The sequence below is a fragment of the Xenopus tropicalis genome, chromosome 1 (genome assembly GCF_000004195.4).
Source record: "Xenopus tropicalis strain Nigerian chromosome 1, UCB_Xtro_10.0, whole genome shotgun sequence".
NCBI classification, from domain to species: domain Eukaryota; kingdom Metazoa; phylum Chordata; class Amphibia; order Anura; family Pipidae; genus Xenopus; species Xenopus tropicalis.
In genome coordinates this window covers 47615320-47639149 of record NC_030677.2, presented here as the reverse complement: position 1 = coordinate 47639149, position 23830 = coordinate 47615320, and the positions used below count along the sequence as shown (strand labels likewise).

At 38.2% G+C, this 23830-nt stretch overlaps 1 protein-coding gene across 1 annotated transcript in view; it reads right to left on the bottom strand.

The window, feature by feature from the left end:
* The window catches only part of vegfc (vascular endothelial growth factor C), an 87403-nt gene that overhangs the window by 17854 nt on the left and 45719 nt on the right, over positions 1-23830 (bottom strand). The window contains exons 2-3 of the mRNA XM_002933317.5: positions 8160-8361; positions 7516-7706 (exon numbers count right to left, since the gene is read on the bottom strand). Of these exons, the coding sequence (XP_002933363.1) occupies positions 7516-7706; positions 8160-8361 (393 nt within the window). The remainder of the gene's footprint in view (positions 1-7515; positions 7707-8159; positions 8362-23830) is intronic.

The following is a 23830-nucleotide window of genomic DNA, read 5'->3' as shown; positions in this document are numbered from 1 at the left end:
ATTTAATACCAAACTGACTCTATAGCCTCCACTTTTGGAACATTGATATCTCTCATATTATAAACAAAAATAAAGTTAAAAAGCATGTATCCTTTATTCATATCAATAAGCAACACCTGAAAAAAGTCCTTCCCAACACCATAAAATGAATGAGTGAGAAGAAGGGACCCACCCCTCCACAAACGTGTTGCTTTTAATCCCCAAAGGGAAATATAATGTAGGAAATAAAGGAGCCGTGCTTTTAAACACCGCAGTGTGTGCTTAGAGCCGTTTAGCTAATAGCAACAAATTTGTTGCTTATGGATATGAATAAAGGATACATGTTTTTGATACTAGAGACATCTATGTTCCAAAAGTGGAGGATACGGAGTCAGTTAACTATTTAAGTCATTAGAGCATTAACAGTAAACATTTAGGCAGTGGCCACAGCAAGAAAGAATGGCATGAGGCACATAGGGGGATGGTAAATGCGAGAAGTGAAGGCAGATGGAAAAAGAAACTAAAAGAAGAAGATACAGCACATTAGAAAATAAACAACAGTATATGGGCTGTGAAAGAGGGAAAGAAGGGCATGGCACATGGAAAAAGAAAAAATAACAGGAGGAGATTATTCAGTAGAGATGGAATGGCTGAAAGGTAAGATAAGGATTTAACTAGCAGGAAAGAAGTTCCATTTTAGGGTGCACTCTTACTCATAGGTTTGCATAGGGCCTTCATGGCATTGCCACATGCTTTTTGTCAGTAGCAGAGTGTTTAGTTAATCAGGTCTTTACACTATTTATGCACAAATTCCCTGTGCTGGCTGTATCTGCTACTGATATTGATTATGAAGATAAAAAAGATTGTGATATTAAGTTTATAATTTTCTGTTATTAGCAACCTTTAATCTGGTTTTCATTTTTTATTTTAGTTTTTGAGCTATTTGCCTACTTTTGTCTCTTTGTGGCTATTAGTGATCTTGCAGAACAAAGGTGCTCTTTGAGGCTAATGTTTTTAATTGTTTATTACCTAACTTTCTGTTCAGACCCTCTCCTATTCAAATTCTAGTTATTCATTTAAACACCTTTCTAGTTCCCAGTTACATTTGATTATGTGATAACTGCTGAAATTCCAAACTAGAGAGTTGCTAAACAAAACCTAAACTCTCTCAGAACATCACTATCTACATCACAATAGGGGGCAAGAAAATCAAGAACAGAGTTGGCATTTTTATTCGCTTCAAGAAAAAAACATAAAGAAAAAACATGATGCGGAAATACGAGTATTTTAAAAACTTCAAATAGTGAGGAAAAAATGTTTTCCCAGTACATGAAAACATTAACGATTTATATTGTATATATATGTATATTTATATACACAACCACATACAAATATTACACTCGGTAAAAAGCTAATTATCACTTCATGATACAAAAATGTAACACTGATAAACACTGATAGAATAAATCATTTGAGTGACTGTGATTGATTCAGTATGTTGAATAAGACAGCCTGGAATTTATACATCGGAAAATATTTCATGGTCTGGAAAACAACTTTTATAAAAATAAACCTAAGCAGAAGCACATAATTTCACGTAAGTCTAAGCACATAGAAGGGGGAGGATGAGTTAATACTTTCTAACTGAAGCAAAACAAGCAAATTTGATTGTAAAGATATACAAAAATATGCTATTTCATACTCAAACTGAAAACAATACCCTAGCTAATGTTTGTAAAGATTCTCATTCATCAAGTTCATGGTATATCTATAGTAATAAGTCAAACCAACAGGACTTGCTGTGTTTTTCTTGAAGACATTTCGCCAGTAATCTAACTGGCTTTCTCAATTCAGAATTCCTCCGGTGAGAGTCGCATGACTGGCGAAACATCTTCAAGAAAAATACAGCAAGTCCAGTTGATTGAACTTATTACTACGGATACTTTGCTAAAATTTGAGCGGTTCTGCTCCACAATACCTTGACTGTCATTCAGTTGTCATTTTAAAGTCAAACTTTCATCACAATAAATCCAAGATTTATGATGACTTTGCCTGACAAAACAATTTAGGTATGGGATATATTATTCTAGAAACCCATGAAACCCCCAATTTAAAAATGATCCATACCTCATATAAAAGTCAATTATGTATTGGCTGTGACCCTCTATGCCTCAGGCAGGGCAAACTTACTTTCACTTTCCATTTAGAACTTACTAGATGTCACTCTTCAACCATCTAATTGTGTAGCCTGTGCACAGGTATAAGGTTTCCTATTCTAGCACATACACGAGATTTTGGGATCATGCAAAGTTTTTTAATAACAGTGTTCACACAATGGCCCCTGCCTGCAGTCTGTGATTGTGAATTCTGAGACTAAAGGAAAGAAGATTTACATTTTTGTATAGTGTATTTTATTGTAAAGTTTATTTTGCCTAACTTGCCTAACTAATGATTTCTTATGGTGACAGGTCACCTTTAATATTTAAATACTTAGCCATGAGTCTCATTTACTGACAACAGGGCACAAAGTGCAAAAACAGGTAAAAGACAGCAGTTTTTTGCACTTTGCATCCTGTGCCACCATTAGCATCTGTGGGCAAGAGCTTGCACCATTCCAATGAATACACTACTGTCTGTGTTTAGCAGTGCTGTATTTATGGAGGGGAGGCACTCAAGCATCCACTCGCCTGTCCCATAACTTTAGTCACACAAGTTATAGAGCCTAATACTTCCTATAATTACACAGTTAAGTTGAGTTGAAAAAAGACCAAAGTCCATCAAGTTCAAGCCCTCCAAACGAACAGCAGGTCACATATATCAGACACTCTTACAGACCTATTTATATACTCACATAAAAAAAATATATATATGCCAATACCCATACTTGAGTTGTAGATCTTAAGCTCATGATAGCCTTGGATATTATGCTTGTTCAAGAAATCATCCAAGCCACTTTTAATAGAATCTGCCATCACAACATTACTTGGAGTAGCATTTCATAACCTCACTGCCCTCACCGTAACCACCTACACTGCTGCAAATGAACGTTCTGTTTCTCAAATCTAAAGAGGTGGCCTAGGGTACATTAATTGTTATAGCAGGATGTAAGGACAGGGCTACCTTGTGCCTGCCAGCATTGGAAATTTTATTCCAGCAGGAACTGTAGTGTACAGCAAAGACACAGACACAAGTGCTTGGAAAATTTTGTGCAATTTATTTGTCAGTGGTAAATTACCTCTATGCTGCCCAGCATTATGCATAAAACATCCAAGTCTCAAGCATTCTGGAAGTAATAAATCCTACAACTGTACTGATTTTAAAGAATTACAACCACTTTTTGTGTGTTCATGAGAAGAGTATATTTATGATAACAGTTTTGTTTTATGTTGGCTTGTATCCAATCAATCAATAGAATCAAAGTCAAATCAATAATCTCAAAAGTCTCAGTGTATGACTAATGATCACTTTTCTTAAAGGGTGAGTTATGTTTAAACCAAAGCTGTAAGGGAAAGCCTAAGGTTAAAGTCACACACAGGGTATTTGCCTGTCAGGTGGTTTCCATTTAAGTTAATGGGTAGCGTCCAAGGCAGTTATGGGTGATTCACTGCCATGTCATACACTGTATGGCCAAAAGTATTCTAACACCTGCCTGTCCAACATCCCAAACAAAGGGTATCGTCCCTTTGCTGCTATAACAGCCTCTACTTTAAAAGGTCTTCCAGCAGTTTTTTTATTAATTTTGCTTCCATTCAGCCGAAAGATGATAAATACAGTTGGAAAATACAAGTAACACTAGCCTCAAGAATCAAATGGAAGAAACAAATTTGCAGGGGTGCGTAAAGACTTTTTGTACTTTTTTTGGAATGTTAAGGAGAAACCAGTTATTAGAAAGAAGTTTGTATACGCTGATTAAAAATGTTTGGATTTAGAGTAACATACCAAAATGCTTTAGTCACCACTCTCAGCTCCACATGCAAATTGCTACTGTCATGAAGTCCACCAATAAAAGTTTAATCCAAACACTGCATTTTATTTTGTGCTGCAAAAAATTTTAGTATAAATATATAAATACATCAAGCAGGAAACTCATACAGTGTAATCATACACTTAGCACATACTGCAAGTTGGAAAAGCCAATGCGCTAAGATACATTTTCCTAGCAACTGCTGCAAGACATTCAGATAATATATCAGGTCTGTGATAGCTCTAGTGTATTTTGTCTACAGCACATTTGTTATGGCAGGCATCTGACCCAATGGGATGTCACAGTGGGTATGGTAAATGAACCATTCAGATACTAGACAGCAATCACCAAGTAGTTTGAAATAGCAGGAGTTGTCTGTGGTGTATGAGCCAAATGTGCACCTACTGCAGGTATAGACAATTTTACAGTAAGATAAACTGTTCTTTATGATGTGAGTGACCTTTTGTGGTCTTCTAGTACACGGGACACAACATCTAACCAAGCAAGAGAAGTAGGGTTGGTGGAGTACCAAAGAATTGAGTATCATCTGGGACCCAAGTAATTAAATCTGTCACTAGGTATTAAAGAAATAAGGTAAGGGGGCTATGTGAGGAGACAAGGTATCTGGCCTTGCTACTTGTTGGAGCTATATGAACAAAATTATCCAGATACCTGTCTGTTCACCATCTCATTCCTAAACCAACAGTGTTAATATGATGTTGGTCCTCCCTTTGCTGCAATAAAAGCCTCTACCTTTTTAGAAAGATGAAGACAGAAGGACGGAAATGTCAAGAATGTTATCGTACAATGTAGTCATATGATTGCCTATCAATAGAACCAGGGAGCTTAGCACAAACTCAGCACAGACTATTATTTCTCCTCTGCTAAAGTTTACTTTCAGCATTATGCATTAAGGTAGGTAGGGACTACCAACTTGTGAAATGCCATTTATCACTCAGCCTTTTCACTGTTTCGGGGTCTTATGTTAATGACCTATACACCACTCCAGCCAACGTTTAGTATTGTGAATAGTAATGTCACACCTGACCCACTGATTGTACGTAAAAATTATACATTCCCTGCAAATAGACCTGCCAACATTGCTTCCAGAGACATTAAGTAACTCAGCAGTGGGTTTTCCCACTGCTGAATGCCGGGAATACTTAGGTTAAAAAAAAATGTTAGAAATCTTTTGATCATTAAGTGTATATGATGAGCACCACTCTCTGAGAAAGTTATAAAAGGTTGTTATTACACAGTGTTTATTGTTTCTAGTGGATCCAATGATTTAGTTGTTCATAAGTGAGAGATTATATGAGGTTACAGATGTTATGCTCTCTCTTTTTCGATACCTCATGATAACATCCCTAATGTGCAAAAGCATATAAACCAACAACAGACAAGGTCCATCTCTACATTCTGAAAATCGGTTAATTAATAGCATGGTTTAGGATATGCTTTTCTTAGCAACTCTTTAAATTGGTCTTCATTGTTTATAGTATTTAAATTGTCTACTGCCTTCCTTTGCCTCTTTTTAGCTTCCAAATGATGGTCAGTGATCCAATCAACCAACAATCTATTGCTCTGTGAAGCTACAATTTTACTTTTTACTAACTTTCTTTCTATTCAGGCCTCTCTTTGGATGATGCAGTGCAAAAAACTCAAAGGATCAAAACTGTCAGCTTTAATTGAAAATTAAAACCTTTTTAGGCATAAAATAAAACTGCAGAAAAAAGACCTTACTAGGGTGGCAGTTTTTCCACCAGCACTGTTATAAAAAGAGTTTTTTGTGATGTATAATTCTTAAAGTAAAAATTACTGGGCAGTAGCATGTTGTTAGGCATCCTCCAATGATTCTAGTCACTTACCTGCTACCCTGGTTTTGCACCAGTTTGGAGTACTGTTTGTTGAGTGTTGCGCCACCATTTTCTTTCATCCTTCCAGGTGTCCCCTGTGCCAGTTCTAGGAGAATGCATGTGCAGTAGTTAGTACTGCGCATGTGCTCGCCCAAGCCCAATGGGGGATGCCTGGAAGACCGACAAAAGATGGTGGTGAGGGGCTCAGCTAACAGCACACTGAGCTGGTGTGTTATTTGATGAAAGCGAGTGCCAGCCCAGGATAGCAGGTAAGCAACTAAAATGATTATTACAATAATTAGGTAGAAATTTGTATTCTCTTACTTGCAACAGATCCCTATAACTTAAAGGAAAGATGGCGCATTTAAACTCCACTACACAACTCTGCAGAGTTATGACAAGTTGGCACACAGGGACACAGAACAGATGCTGTGAAAAGGGAGCTTGGAGGGGGGGCAGTAGAGGAGGGTGGAGGGAGGGTTAAGGATGACCTAAGGTTTAGTTTTCCTTTAATATACCTTTTCCCTGTGGTTGTGTGGGTTTGATATGGGTACTCAGGTTGCCTCCCACACTCCAAAAACAAACAGGCAGGTTAACTGGCTTGCCCTTAATGTGTGTGTGATAGGGACCTTAGACTGAAAGCTCCACTGGGGCAAAGATGTATTATCTCTATAAAACACTGCTGAAATATATTGTTGATATATAAATAGAGCTAGAGTTATTGGAAAGAGACTTTATTTTTTTTTTAAAAATACAAGTATACTGTGAAGCCATGGGTATAGCTAATCTTCTGCATACTGGCCAATTTCTTGTGAGCATGACTGCAGGTTTCCAGAAACTCACTATCCTGAAAATTAATAACAGAAATCCAGAAACAGAAAATCTACAACACTCCTCTGGCACTGTATAAATTGATTGCCTTGACAATCTATGGTACTATACAGTGCCACAGATCATCATGGTACTGCTCTGTCACTGTATAAATTGATTGCCATGATGATCTATGGTACTATACAGTGCAACAGATCATCATGGTACTGCTCTGTCACTGTATAAATGTATTGCCATGATGATCTATGCCACTTTGAGGAATAAGGGGAATACAATACTGAAAATCTTGGGAATCAGACCATGTATAGTAAGTTTAAGGCTCAGAGAATGACTCTGAACTCTAAAATGTCAAAATAGATATTGCTTTGATTAAGAATCAAAAAATATAGGATTAATGAATGTTCTAAAATATAGTTAACAGATGAAGACTGTTTTTATTTTAAAGGTAAAGGAACAGCAAAAATGTTAAGCTATTTTGCTATTCTTCTTAGTGCTGAGCTCTAACACCCTTCAGAATTGTTAAGCCTTGTTTATTAATATATTTGATTACTGTTACCACTTGACAAATACATTTTAGGGCAATACTAACTCCAATACAATAGTTAATTAAATATCCAACTTCAATATACCTAACAAGATTCAGAACATATTTCTTTGCAGTGGGTAAGTTGACCTTAGCATAGCCTGACATTTAGCAGAGAGAAGGGAGATGAAAATTTTACAAAGACCATTTCATTTTTCTTTGATCTTCAGTAGGGTGCAAATCCCTGCCAAATGAAGCATATCCTTGTAAAAAAAAAAAAAAAGAATTCTGAATAATTGAGAATGAATTCTGCAATGTGTTGTATGCCCTATAAAGAAGATATGCATATCTATAAAACTTACAGTTTTGCTGACAAAAGTTGAGCTGGTGTTCATACAGTGCAACCCTTCACTGTTACAGCAACCCCCACATCTGTAGACGGATACACACGGGGGTTTAAAGAAGGTGTTTGTTGGTGCTCCAAATTCTTTCCCTACATCCACACATACTTCCCGGGGAATGCACTGAGTTTTTCTCCACTCATTTTCAATACCTGCCAAGGTATAGGGATAAAGAGGGATAAATTGTTATTAGCATGATGACAATAACGATGATAACAGCAAGAAGGAGTTTTTTAATTTGCCTGAATACGGCAAGAATGACCTAAACAGATATCAAACCAAATATAAATACTGTAGTAAGTTGGATATTCAAAATCCCAATTGAAAAGAGTATTTTATAATCAATTACACTTTCAAAAATATTGTCTACAAAAAGAAACTTTTGTCAAGAAATTCAATTTAAAAAAAAAAATTAATTCTTAGAACACTGAGAGACCAGTGTAGAATGGAACTTTTTGCCTTCCATTGCCTTCCGACACCTAGAGCTTCACTTCTGAAAAAGACTGATGTACCGTTGATGACGGTAGAGTTTTTTCTTCTAATTAAATAGAATTTGATCTGTATGATGAGTGGATGTGCCACTTTCACACTTCTCATTAACTTACTTTTCCAGATTTCAGCATTGTAATTATAATGAGCAGCCGCAAATGTAAAACTGTCTTCTCTCCTAGTGTCATATCCTGTGCTGCCTCCTTGTCGTAGCTGGCACTTAAACATTTTCCAGGATTCGGGGTAGAGGAGAGTCATTAGTTCATCCACACTGGACACTGACCTCAGCTGCTCTTCCAGTTCTCTTCCTGGCTGATCCTTTCAAACAAAAAATAAAGACAATTTACCTTCACAACCCCTTCTCTACTTAATAACGATACCAATAAAGATGACATTGTTAATGGCAAATACATTTTACGTTTATGTGGGGAGTAAATCTCAATTACAGGCACTTCATTCTGGTTGCTGCCAGAGAAAGTGTGTGCTTTAGGAAAGAGAACTCCACAAAATTTAGTCTCCCCTGAAAACAACCCAACAAATGGAAACACTTATTATTATTAGTGGTTTGAGGGGGTTAGTATAAAATAAACGTATATGGTTGCTATCTCATTCCGTTATTATTTTGCAGATATGAAACACATATATTGAAAAAAATACATTAAAGGGATTAGGGATGCACTGAATCCACTATTTTCGTTTTCGTTCAAAACCTTCATAAAGAATTCCGAATCTGAATTTACATATGTAGAGAAGAGTGCGTGCAGCGGAAAATTTTCAACTTCTGCGTTTATGTGACAAAAAGTCACATGATTTTAAGAATTCGGTTTGGCCAGGAGCGTGGATTCGCCCAAATCTGAATCCTGCTGAAAAAGGCCAAATCTCGGGTGAATCTCGAACCGAACCCTTGATTTGGTGCATCCCTAAAAAACAGGCTAGAGTCCTGCATGGGTCAAATTTTTTAAAACTGTGATCAAGACCCACAACCTGCATTTTAACCCGCTACCCGCAGAAAACCATTGAGCTGGAAGTGGACTGGGGCATAAAAACAGGGGACAAAAAAGGTGTAAAGGTGTACAACTTGCTATATGTAATACCCGCAATCCAACCCGCAGAGCAGATCTCCTATCCACACCTGTAGGTACCTGACCTCTGCAGGCAACACTATTACACATTACAGTCACAACTTTCTTACAGTATGTAGATTTCATAAAAGGCAGCAGCCAGTATAAAATGTATAAAATACATTTGTATAAATGTATTTTATAGCACCCACAACAGTCCTCTCTGAATAGGAAAAAAATTCCACGTAGGAATAGACTTGTTTCTGAGGTTGCATTATATACTGAAATTATGAAATATATGCAACCCTACACTGGGTACATTTCATGACAATTTACAATGTAATTTGTTTGTTCTAGTCCACTGGTTGGAGTGACTGAGGCAAGATGAAAGCTCTAAAAATAAATAATGCTCTAAAACAGGGCTGTCCAACTGGAGGCCAGCGGGCCGATGTGGCCCTTCAAAGGATTTTTATGGCCCCCAGCCTGCTCAGGTGATCCACAGACTATATTATGTGACATGGTCATTTTCATTGAATTCGACTCTCCAACATGCTGTACAAGATATAACTGGCCCACTACATGTAATTAGTTGGACAGCACTGGTCTAAAACAATAATGACAGGACTCATTTTAGTAATGTAAGTGCAAAGCTTAACACCTAGCACAAAACTGCATGCATATTTAAAAGCTATTCACAAGCTATTAATTATATCCCAGTGGGCAACTTCAAGCTTCCCTTACCATATGTGCCAGAAGAAAAATGTATGGTGTGGGCATCAGGCAGTGAAAGGAGTGTGACCTCTGAACACTTTACCACCAATGTTTTGATGAAAATAAAAAGCTCTGAGCTGGCAGTGAGGGGAAGGGGAGAGCATGTGTTCTGGAATTTAACTACTATAAATAAAAAATGGTTGGACACTGTGGCCCCTACTGAATGGCTACCGATTTATTCTACAGGTATTTGATCTATCATATGGAATTTATTAACCCAAATGCTCTGAAACAAAGCTTTGCCATTCCCCACAGAGGTGAATGTAAACAAAATATGTTATAACAAGATCTCACTTTACTGGTTTCCTCCATTGAATTAGTTTATAAAAGAGAATATATCAAAGAATAAATGCATTTTTACAAATAAGGTATAGTTCCCCCTTAAGCAGGCAGTGTTGCCCACTTAGTTATTAAAAGAGTTTGCATATCAACTTGTGAACTTGTAAAATTCTCAGTCATTTGTTGCATTCAGCATGTAGTTGGTTTCTGGCATGCCTTTTTATGCAGCACTCCCATGTTAAAGTAATTTACAGAAATGATTATGAGAATGACATTGCCTTTTGGAGATCCTTGTCAAGTCATGTATTTCCCTGCACAATGTTCCAGATTTCAACGAAAGATCACAGCGCAGGCTTCCCTATTAAATGTGTTTAATGTGTCTGCATTAAGGCTATTTAAAGCCCTGTGTATAATTGGCAAGAATTTAAACTATGCCAAAAAGAGAAAAAAATGCATTCTGCTGATGAGTGGCCAAAGCTGAGACCTTTCTTGCTATTCTAGCGAACTATGAAATTAGGAGGGTTGTTTGTGCATTCCAGATGTCATTTCTCAGCAAATAGAGCTGTCTGCCTAACGCCAGTGGTTGATTTTGAAAAATGAATCTGCGGCGAAAAATTACATCCTGATGTTGATCCAGTTTGTTGCCATTACCATGGCTTTACTCCACATGTCCCTCTCAACGAGTATGAAAAGGTCAAAATGCTTATTTTTTTGGCAAATGTGCAAGCTCTGAATTGGTGATGAAATGCAATACTAATATCTGTCATGTACTGTAATGCCATCCTTGGGAAGACTGTAAGCTATGGAATTCTCCGGCCCTGCTACTTCAAATCATAAAACCATTTATAAGACTGTAGTGTTCCTTAATGGAAACAAATCAGAAGGTCTGACATTATAAACATGTCTGCTTTCAGCTATTTCCATGTGCTTGGCTTGGTGACTTCAAGCTGTTCTCTTCTAATGAAATATAAATATTTTCATTTTAATGTAAAATATTTCTCCTCATATTAAACAACCAGAGTATATGCTCATTAAAAACCACAACCCCCTCAATTTAATGATTATGTTGTTGTTGATATGATAATTCTGCCTTTACACAGTCAAATATATCTTCATTGTCATCATTTTCCATCAGTTTAATGTGTATTGTTATATTTTTTTGATATATAGTTAAATAGGCAATATAATGTGAACATAGGGAACATATGTTTCCTACATATTTATTATACATATGGCATGAAAGTGAGCTGCCATGTTGATTGCCTATGTTAAGACAATCTGAGCTGAATCCTACTGAACAACACCACTATGTGCAATAAATACATGTGCTGCTGTTACTAATGTCAGCTGGCAATATGTAAATGGTACAATGATACCAAATTTGTCTCATATTGTGATTTCTGCAGGGCTGAGTTTAGGAAAGCTAACTGCAACTGGCCTGTAAGAATCATAGTGACCTAAAATTTTAGGAGGTATCCTATTGATCCACAGCTGATCTCTTACTCTCAGTCACTCATGGTTATTACCCTCTGCATTTTAAGCTCCTAGACACTGCACTTAACCATTAAAGGAGTTCAGCCGACTTGCTGTACTTTCTTTGTTTGGGATCACTGACAGACTTCACTGTTCATTTAAAGTGTTCTCCCCAGTGTCCCAAAGCATGCTGGCCTCACATAATTCTCCTTAGACACAAAAAGAACCAATACTAACTAATAAATGCCTCATCAAAGGAAAACAGCATGACCGTCTCCACTCGTGTATATAATTCTTTATGGTCTGGTTACTGGGGAATAAACAGAAAGTAAACCTTGAATATAAATAAGGCATATTTTCTTTTAATCTAATTACTTGATTGAAAGTAGTGTAATGTTGCTTTCTTTTTTTTCATAATGAACATTGTCAAAGTAGGCAGGAATTGTGGGTTTGTCAGCCCTCTTGACTAGTACTTTGCAGCCATTAAGTATTTATACATCTGGAGCTATAAAAGAAGCTCTGACAGTTAAAGCTCAATACAAGTATATATATATATATGAATGTTTTACAGACATGCCAATGCACATAGATTTTGGGGAGTCATCTCCCCCAGTCACTCTCTGTCAGTAATATGAATCTGAATTCCTTCTTACTCCTGCCATTGAAATGTGTAGACTGGCACAAGAAATCTTAGGCAGTCTGAGCAGGGAATGCCCTTGGAAGCTGTGGCTTGGGTGGAACTGAGGAATGGTAATGGCAGAACAAAGGCAATGCCTGGGCGGGTAAGGTGCAAAGTTGTTGTGGTCAACCTACACAGCGATCCTTTCAGTTCTGGGTTGGCATCTCTATTTATACCTATTTATATTGTGCTGCTTTAAATCTATGACGTTTTAAATGCTAGATTTCTGGGGTAGTATTTACATCTATAAGATGTGCAGCTGGATCTGAGGTTTAAAGGTATAATTGGCCATTTTATAAGATACTAAAAGGTGAACACCTGTTCGTATGTTATAAAATGGCCGATTCTTATCAACTTTTCAATTGGCCTTCATTATTTATTTGTTATTGTTTTTGAATTATTTGCCTTCTTTTTCTAACTCTTTGCAGATTTCAAATGGGAATCACTGACCCCAGCAGCCAAAAACTATGGCTCTGTGAGGCTACAGTTTTATTGCTATTGTTATATTGCATAGCTTATTCTTCTGTTCAAGTCTTCCCCTATTCATATATTAGTTTCTCATTCAAACCACTCCTTGGTTGCTAAGGTAATTTGGATCATAGCAACCATATAGCTACTGAAACTATAAACTAGAGAGCTAACAAACTTAAAAAAAAATGAAGACCAATTGCAAATTGTCTCAGAATATCTCTCTCTACATCATACTAAAAGTTAACTCAAAGGTGAACAACCCCCTTAAACTGAAAAAGGGAGGACAATGTGGAGGGAGAGACTGCAAAGGGGTACCCCCAGGCCAGTTGAAATATGAAGTATCATATTTTATTGCACAAGCCTTGAGCAGGTAAACAATGACCAGGAATAGTCATCAACTTAATATAGCCATCACTGGAAGGGATGGGGGGGGGCGGCTCTTACAGATAAGAGACACAATGGGGGTCATTTATCAACAGTGGGCAAGGTTAGGTTTCCCATGGGCAGTAACCCATGGCAACCAATCAAGTTGTTACATTCATTGTTCTACTTGCAGTTGGCTGAAAAAAAATTATCACTGAATGGTTGCTATGGGTTACTTTCCATGGGCAAATTTACCCACTGTTGAAGTATAGGTACAGGAGAGAGGAGGGCAGGGCTGGCATGCTAAATTTCTTCCTAGGCACTAGTTTCAAATAAAACCAGATTCATGTGAGATGGGCACATGAGGATATGAAAATGGAAAGATAAAACTTTGAAAAAATGTTCCTGGATGGGAGTGACCTGACTTCTTCCCTAGTCAGATTTTTATCTGAATTAGAAATTAGGCCTTTGAAGTAGCAAAAGGTGTCTCTGCCAGGGATGAATGTTCAGCTCTGGAGGCTCATTAAGAATTTGTGTTGTATTGCATGGTGGAGCTGGAAGTATCAGTATATTTTAGACTTTTTGTTATAGAAGTATATAGAGGAAAAACATAGGTTTCTTCATTTTAAAGATGATAATTGAAGCCAGATACCCTGAAAAAGTGGTTTAAGAGTTAAGCTAAATGCATTAATAAATGATGCAAGTCCAAGGAGTGCAAAGCTCTGTGCAGCATCAAAAGCAAAAGAAACATTTGCTGTCATTGTCTGACAAAAGCTGAAAATTAAGTCAACACAAGAGATCTCTGTTCAATTTACCCACCTTTGGGGCCTACAGAGACCTGTCGGCCATCAACGCAGAAATGTAGTCCTTGTCCAATGGGATTTTAAAAATTCTCAATTAAATATTTGGGTGCTTTTTGGGCATTTATTCAGTAGGCAGGCTGTAGGGCAGCTCTCATACGTAAGCCAATAAGGTGCTGAAATTGCTTGGTGGGATCCAGTCAGCAGCTTATAGATAGGGGAATAATAGATAAATGGATGTACTTGGATAAACAGCCACCAAAGCAAAAACTCACCCTCCTCCTACAATGCCTGTGCCACTGCTGGAGCTCCCAGTACCATTACTGTATGAGGAATCAAATAAATGCCTCATCCAAATAATGCAGGTTTTTTTCCCCCTTAGCTGGTGCCACACGTGGATGTTTCATGGCCTCCACCCACTCCCTCGGGTCTCTGCACTGACAGGTGTATGTTTTCACTCTATAATCTGCTTTCTTTGCAGGTACCCAGACTGACAGTGCCTGTCAGCGTAGAGACAAGAGTGACTGGGTGGAGGCCATGAAACGTTTGTACAGACACAAGTGAGTGAATACCAGTAGATCAGTTATTTTTCACTAACCTAACAGGGCAATATAATAAAAGTCGTAAATGGAAAAAACTTTTTGGAGAACTTTTTAAGGCATGTTTTAAGATGGTGTACTCTTTTGGGGCAAACATAACTTTTTTATTAATAAGTTTTATTATATACACTGCACACTGGCAAAAACTCTAAAATTTGCAAACTTTCCTTCATGTCTGAAGTGTCTGTCGCAAACTTTGTGCGTTCACAAATGCTCTATTAAATTTGCGAATTTACTTTCATTACATTCCCCGCCATTAGGTATTTATCAGCAATTACATTTCTTGTAATTCCAGCCCTAGCTGGTGATTTACTGGCCGGGCCGGTCAAATAGCACCAGGGTGGCAACCCTATGTGTGTCCAAGGCATGGATTTGCTTGCAAAGTTTATAAAGATAACTGAATTGGCTCAGTGTAACTTATAACCCTCCCTCACACACACACACACATACACACATACACACACTATTATATTATTTCCTCTGCACAGCATTTCTTTTTCCCATCAGGCTAGTTACCACCATAGCCATTCAGATGTCCCTGTCTTCCCTCTTTCAAGTGTATGAACGCTCCCAGTCTCTAGCTTTATATCTTTGCCACCAAATATTTGTAAGAAATATTACTAGTGATATTTTTACCTACTTGCCCCCTTCCCCTGAAACTGTTTCTACAGATGCCCATAATAGAGAGGAATGCCTGCTATGGCACAGATTTATATAATGCAACTGTACAGTTGGCAAGGACACTATTTGTGGTAATGCAATATTAATATGCTGTAATGACATCTTTATAATGCCACTGATGTCATATCATGCCCCCTTGGGCACTAGGTCGCACACCCTTCCTATGAGGGAGTTTTTATATCTGAGATCAAGAAGTTGATAAAGATGTTGCCACCCTGCATGAGACATTGGCAACATTAAAACATTAAGTGTGCCCAGCAACATGCCCAGGAATAAGTATAAAACAGCAGCTTCTCACCCCATAAGGCACTACCCTTACACACTGAAGGTGATAACAGATTTCTTACTGAACTTTGGCCCAAACACTGCTCCACTTCCTCAAACACATAATCACTAGTTAGTTAATCCATATCTTTCAATATTTAAATATCAAACAAAAAAAGATAAATAAGGACCATGACCCAGACCTCCCCCCCCCAAAAAAAAGAAAGAAAAAATTTGCAGCCCCTATAAGGTATGTTTCAGTTGTCTAATTATTTAATAATACAGTAGAAATACAACTTTCTACAACCCTAACATTTAAGTGCCAGTGCCATTGATTTAACATTTCTGGTTCAGAGGTTATTGAATGTGGAATGTATGTTGCATACCAGATTAAAGGGGAATGATGGAAAGTATGTTTACAGAAGGCTATAAAATGACTGTTGCAGTTTCGCAAGACTGACTGGAAACTGTGAAGGGGTTAAATGAGAGACAATAAAAGAAGGAGGGGGGGACATGCCGCAAGTCCCTTACTGTGACTGGGTCTGTTTCAATAACATACAACAGAAATAAAACAATAAAACACCCTTCTGTGTCATAATAATGACTATGAAACCTGAGCAACTTGTCTCTTTTTAAGTGGGAAAATATATTTGTTGAATGGAAACTTATCATCCTGTATTGCCATAGACTTGGCGATTATACATTTCATGGCCATTCCTCGTAGTGTCAGGGCAAGCACGCTGAATTCTAACCAATGTTATGCTGGAGCATCAAGCTGAAACATTTTAAACATTGGAACATTTTAATTACAATAAAACTGCCAACAAGATAAAAGAAAAGCTGTAACACGTTACAATGTTGCATTAGGAATGAAAGACCATGCTTTACATCAGTAGAGGGACATATATAAATATTTACTGCACAATCTGAATAGCACAACGAAGTACAGTTAAATAAATGATAGGAACAATAAAATGCTTGTAAAATGATGCAAAAGAATGCACAGGATATTACGCACGGTATATAACACGTTACCATAACAAATGCATGTACATTATTTATAATAGACAAGAGAGCGCAGGATCCAGTGAAATGTATAAGAGATGAGCTCCAGATCCCTACTGTCTTGTAACTGAGGAAAAAAGCTTTCTACAAAGAACCTTCCCTCCTCCACCTCTCATCTCTCCAGCTGACTCCCCCCAAGCTTCCATCGCCCCAAATAGCTTTCACCCCAAACAATAACCTCCCTGACAAAGCTTTTTTGCTGAACTAGCTGTCTCCCAAAACAAACATTTCCACAAAATCCTGGCTCCATAAAAGGAACACAAAGCATCCAATGAAACAGACTACACAGACTAGGAGGCAATACTAAAAGAGGGAAGGAGATAATTTGCAGAATCAATGAATTCATTAAAATTACACATATTCATAAATCCTGTACTATGTGTAACTTGTGTACTATAACTAATACACCTCTGAAAATTGAAAGATTGTATAAATGTAGTGTACTTGTGATCAAAGATAGGAAGCAGAAGTCATTTTGATGCAGAAAGCTGGGATGATGGCACTTAACGTTTTTGCGTTTTAACACATTGGCCAGAATTGCATCAGATGCACCGCTGCATTGTGCTCTAATTGCACTTGTAACTGAGCCCTCTAAACGTATAAGTCTAACAACATAGGAGGCTTGTGCATAAGCAAAATAGTTTACTCACCTGAGATACATGCTGGCCGCCTGAGCCAGTAGCCAGAAGGGGGATATTACTTTCAAATCAGTCCAAAAAGAGGAGGGTGTATGCATTTATAAAACGCTACTTATGTACGCAGCGCTGTACAGTAGAATACATTAATACAAACAGGGGGTTATTAAGATAGATAAATACAAAGTATAACAATAAATACAGATAAATACAAAGTCAAAGACACAAGAGGATGGAGGTCCCTGCCCCATAGAGCTTACAATCTTACACTCCCAGGTGTAAGTGACATGTGAATATGAAACCAAATAGCATTACTAATTTGTTTGACACATGCCAAACGATTGCCAAATGAGCGGATCTTTCCCCCATATGATCATCTTAAGGTAGGCGATAAAGTTGATGGCATGAGGGCCACATGATCGGATCATAATTGCAGGCTGTTGAATTGAGGAGTGCATCAAGGCACAGATCCGGTTCTGCTGAATCAACATTCACCCAATTTTTGGTGGGTAGGCCTATCAGAGGGCAACATATATGGGCAGATATGCTCACTCAGCCCATCAGCAGCTTTTATCTGCCCTTGTATGGCCACCTTTAGGATTATGACAACTGTTTTGCTGTCTACAGCTGTTGTGAAAATACAAACTCTATCTTAGGCTCTCGGTAGATGCTGGGAGTTGTAGTGCACAAGGCCTAGGAACAACTCCAAACAATGTGCACATGAAAGCAACATCAGCAGGAACATGTTCTAGGCTATAAAGAGGATGAATATATTTGTTCTGTGTCTCAAGCCACAGTGACCTTTTTACCAAAAATCACTGCCAGAAACCGCACATTTTTGTCACAGCTGCAAAGATTATTTTGTTCTCGTATTGTTTCACCCACTTCACATGTTTGTTTCGCAGAGCAAAAGAAGCATTGCTTTTTTTTCGAAACTATATCAGTTCACCAGCACATGGTTTACAATTAACATGGTATTTTGCTAACTGCATTTAGAATAATATTTATTCTCATTATAAACACGACGTATAAACGCATAAAGAGTTTGGTTGGCAGAAGGTTCCTGACAAGTATTGAGCTATGTCCATTATCAACCATGTTGGGAGGTATTCTTAAATTATGTAATTAATTACTTATTAATGACGAATTACCAATGGTGATAACTAGTGATGCCCTAAAGGTGGCCATACACGCACCGATAATATCGTACGAAACCTCGTTTCGTACGATATTCGGTGCGTGTATGGTATGTCGGCGAGTCGACCGATATCGCAGGAAGCTGCTGATATCGGCCGACTCGCCGATCGGCCAGTTGGAAAATTTTGATCGGGCGCCATAGAAGGCGCCTGATCAAAATCTCCCTTCAGAGCTGAATCGGCAGAAGGAGGTAGAAATCCTATTGTTTCTACCTCCTTACCTGCCGATTCAGCCCTGAATGGTGTGTGGCACATCTGACGATGTTTCGTGCGACCAAACATCATCAGATCGCCACGTGTATGGCCAGCTTAAGGCAGGGTGAACGAGTTCTGCAATATCAGAAGTGGGTCTAGGACAATGGTGAGAGGCCTGGAAGAGTCTGGGTTGGTGGCAAATAAGGCCCGCAATCTGCCTCTGGTGGCAACTGATTGGCCCAAACTTGCCCAACCTGCATATTAATAGTGCCAACATCTGGGGGCCGAATGGTATTCTAACTATTAGACATTCATATTATAAGACAGAGTGAATGTCATCAGACTCAAGTGGAACACAAAACATGACTATAGATTTGTCATCCATACCTTCTGTTCTCTCTGTTGCAAGCAAATAGCTAAGGAGTTCAGCATGGAACAACATCCCCCTACAGGAAATTCGTAAAGGACTGTTTTACAATGAAAGTTTCCTCTCAGTGGAGAGCAGTTTAGTCATATATGCAGAGACCCAGGAATGAAAAGGTTCTTGGTTTCAGGGAATAAATAATAATATCTCTATTAGAGGAAAAGTAGAAGCAGTGGAATACTTATCAGGGCCAATGCCTAGCAAATCATTTCTGGCTGTTGTATTTACTCTTCCCCTGGGTTTCCATTTATATGCAAAAGATTAAAACTTACAAACATTGAAGTCCAGAAAATAAATGTACCACAAATAACTGTAATTGCAAAATAAACACAAAAGGAATATTACAGAATGCCAGAATGCCTTTAGGCTTACATCAGATATAGACATTGCCGGCATGACTTTTATAAAGAAGAGAGAGCCCATTTACTAAGGGGCAGCAAGGAGTAAAACAAAAAATATCCACAAAGAAAGAAAAATGCACCATTCCATCCCTAATGTGTACCTTTTGCTTTTAGGAGCGACCTTTTTTGCTCACGGATATTAAAGGAACAGTAAAACCAAAAAATGAAAGTGTATTAAAGCAATGACAATATAATGTACTGTTGCCCTGCATTGCTACAACTGGTGTGTTTACCTCAGAAAGACTACTATAGGTTTTATAGGTAAGCTGCTGTGTAGCCATGGGGGCAGCCATTCAAAGGAGAAAAGGCACAGGTTACTTAGCAGATAACAGATAAACCCCCATTATATGGGCTTATCTACTAGTTATCTGCCATGTAACCTGTGCCTTTTCTCCTTTTTTCCAGCTTGAATGGCTGCCCCCATGGCTACACAGCAGCTTATTTATATAGTAGCTTTTCTGTAGCAAAAACACCAGAAGGAAAGGTACAATTTACTAAGGGGTAAGCACGGAGTAAAACACAAAAATAGCCACAAAGGGGCATTTTTGTGCCCAAGGTTCAACTTTCCATCACTAATTTGAACCTTTTGCTTTTAGGAGCAACCGTTTTTGCTCTTGGATATTTAAGGAGAATGTATGATCCCTGGGGGCGGGGGCACCGTCCAGTGATTGTAATGACTTAACTGGTATCCCTGGGCAGGTGCTCCTGTTAGCAGAAAGCTGCATCAGCCTGGCGTACCTGCGAGTATGCAAAGCCCCTGCTTCCATCTAATTTCTTTGCAATCCTGGGGCCAACATATATGTGCAGTAAAGTAAAAAAGACAGCTTATTTTGTTTAAGTTTGGCTTTTCACTCTACTGCGCATGGGTAACTGGCACAAAGAAAGAAAAAAGAAGAAAAAAGAGGATCAATTGCTCACTTACCCTGGCTAGAGCAGGTAAGTAATAACAATCACTGGGGGGGGGGGGGCTAACATTTTGGCACCTTTGCTGCCCTTCTGCAAATAATTTTTCTCAGGCCCTGCCCCTCCAGTGGAAATCATGGTGACCTGCGACAGAAAAAAAACCAAAACCAGGTCATCCATAGGTGATATGCTATTTTTTCCATGTTGTGTGTCACCTGCAGGTCCCCCTACAGTAGAAGCAGACAAAGACACCCCTATGCAGCCACAGGAAACATTGGTGCTTATTGCAAGTCTCTTAGCTGTACATACAGAAAATAATTTATATGTGTATAAATGATCAACAGAAGAGAACTATTAAAACACTATAGGAACTAATTTTATAATGTACAACATGCATAGCCTGTTGGCCCTACATATAAATAAATGATGATAATTATTATGATGAGATATTGATAGTTATGTCATAGCATGATATCATATAGCACAGAGCACTGTTCTCCTAAACAAATCTATGTAGCAGTAGGAATGTTTATTTAAATAGTTAAATAGCCTCTAACACTGATATTAATTAAAAGAATTATCAAGTTATATGATTTAAACATTCTCTAAATGTGTAAGGAAAATGCCTAAGCATCTTGAACAATGTTATATCTCTGATACAGAGCAGCCAGCATGTTGTCAAAACCAATCACATTTCACATTTCATTCTGGTTTGTTTGTGTACAATAAGTAAATACCTATACAGATACCTGTGGCTGCTAAAATTTGGGGACTTTTTTTGCTGCATGTGGAACTGCATATAAACAATATTACAATAATGGTACAGGTCAGATGGGGTAGATACAGGCTAAATCAATGGATTTTGTACCAGGTGCTATACATATGTATGGTCACTTTTCTGTCTTCACCTGCACAACAATGGGGATACAGGCCTCCGGAGCAAGGCCCGCATCAACGAGCCAATCTGAAAGGAAAATCAAACTTGCCTGATCAACATCTGGCCACTTTTCAGCCAGATATCTGTCAGGTATAGGGTTGCCACCTGGCCGGAATCATAACCTTATTATGATCTAACGGGAGCTCTATACAAAGTGGGACTCAAACGTCAGACAAGTACTACTTTAAGGTGAAACAAGAATATGAATTCCGGTCAGATATAGAGTACCACATACAGAGGCCCAAATCACTGAGCCATACTGCAGCACTTGAGGTTCACAAACTTAATGTAGTAATAAATATCTCTATATAACAGCTCTCACCATGTTCATATTTTCTCTACCTCTCCTTACACGGTACATTACAAATTGCTCACTAGAAAATGAGCAGTGTAATGAAAGGACTTTCCTCAAGCCCCTTTAAAAACCAACATTTGGAAATGTCATAAAATATGCAAACTCTGACATACTGTGCAAAGACATATAGGAGGGTATTTATTAAAGGGTGAAAGGACAGCTCACCAGATGAGAACTTTACAGATCCTATGCAAGTGAATAGAGAGTTGTAGGATTCCCCTCTAGTGAACTATGGTGAACTGTGCTTCTATCCTTTGAAAAATATGCCCTATTGTAAGATCACAGGACAGGTCTGCAATAAATTATATCTTAATAAGTCCCCTGAGAGCAATAGCGTTTCTAGATTTGTATTATTTTTCACATGAGCCCCAAAATCTTTTCAGTGCCTTTTGTCACTGTTTGTACGTTAATAAAAATGAGTACTCATAATAATTAATGGGAAATGTTAGTTTCTCACATATAGGAATGTGCAAAGTTGCCCCTGGGTGTCTGCTTGAGCATAATGAGTGTTATAATTCTACAAATGATTTAGTCCAACATCTGGCCATCCCTATAAATCCATCACTTTACATTAACTGAGTTGCTTCGAGTACAAAACTGTCCTTCACAGTTAAATTAAGGGTCAACTAATTAGCTTTAATCTGGCATATGTTAAAGATGTAAACAGAGCTACGCTGACTCTTTTGGGAAATTACAACAGATAATAGGGCTGATTCACTAAAGTGCGTTAAAACGTGCGCTATTTATAGCATGCGTTAAAAATTTTATCGCGTTGAAATTTTCGCGACTTAACGCACGATTCACTATCAGCATACTTGCGCTAATTTACGCGCGATATTGCATGTGTTATTTAACTTGCAAAGACTATTTTCGTTCGGTATTTGATGGTACATGCGCTAATTAACGCCCGCGTATAGTCGCTGCAAATAGATAGTCGCTGCATATGAATTGTTGCCACATATAAATGGTAGCATATAATTAGTAGCTGCTTATAAATAGTAACTGCTAGTGATGAGCGAATCTGTTCCGTTTATCTTTAGCGAAAAATTCGCAATGTCGTGCGGCCAAAAAATTGTTGCCCGCGACTATTTATATGCGGCTACAATTGATGAAATGTTTCGCCAGGCATGGATTTTCGGCGAATTTTTGGACGTGCGGGGAATTTTTCTGCGGCAATTTTTTTCATGTGTTTTGCCATTGGCGGATTGTTTTGTGAAACACATGAAAAAATTCGCTGCACGTTCAAAAATTCGCCGCAAATCCATGCCTGGCGAAACATTTCAGCAATTGTAGCCGCATATAAATAGTCGCGCGAATATACACACGCCATGTTAGCCATACATGCCAATTCTTTCGTAAAATTACTATATTAAAAATGACCATTTCCCTGCAAACTGGAGGCTGCATCACTCTAGGGCCAACACATACTTGAATTAATAGCACTGCAAAGTCCATATTTTATTGCCAAAAGCTCATTAACTATACTTTTCTATAATTATCGCCTGCCTCAAGTAGGTGTTAATTTTCGCATAGCCTAATGCGCTATTTAGCGCGTCTAAGTGTTTGTGAATCATGCGTTAGTATTCTTTTCAGCGCGCTAATTAAAGCATACGTTAAAACTAACGCATGCGGTTGCGCAAAAATAAACACATGTGATATGCGACAACGCACACGGTAATACTGTAGTGAATCGCGCTAATTTTCGCGTCTATTTTAACGCAAAAAAAGTGCGATAAAATTTATCGCACTTTAGTGAATCAACCCTAATATATGTTCATTTCAGAGTAAAGGCATCTGATCACGAGACACAGTGTCCCCAACCAGTGGCTAGTGAGCAATGTGTTGCTCCCAGTGACCTTAAAGGAGATGCTTATTCTTAAATTCCTGGCTTGGAGTTAAGTTTTGGTTGCATAAAAACCAGGTTTACTGACAAACAGAGCTTCATGGAGGATGCCAGTCTACATAGTGTCTACCAAATAGCCAACCACGACCCTTATTTGGTACCCCCCAGGAGCTTTTTTCATGCTTGTGTTGCTCCCCAACTCTTTTTAAATTTGATAGAGGCTCATGGGCAAAAAGATTGGGGACCCCTGACTAGACACTGCCCACAAAAGCATATGGTCACACACAGAATTTGTAATTACCGCACCCAGAGGTAGGTTGGTGGATGGGTGGAAACGTGAAAAATATAATATGTAATAAATGATGCAATACATACAGGCTAAAAATATGCAG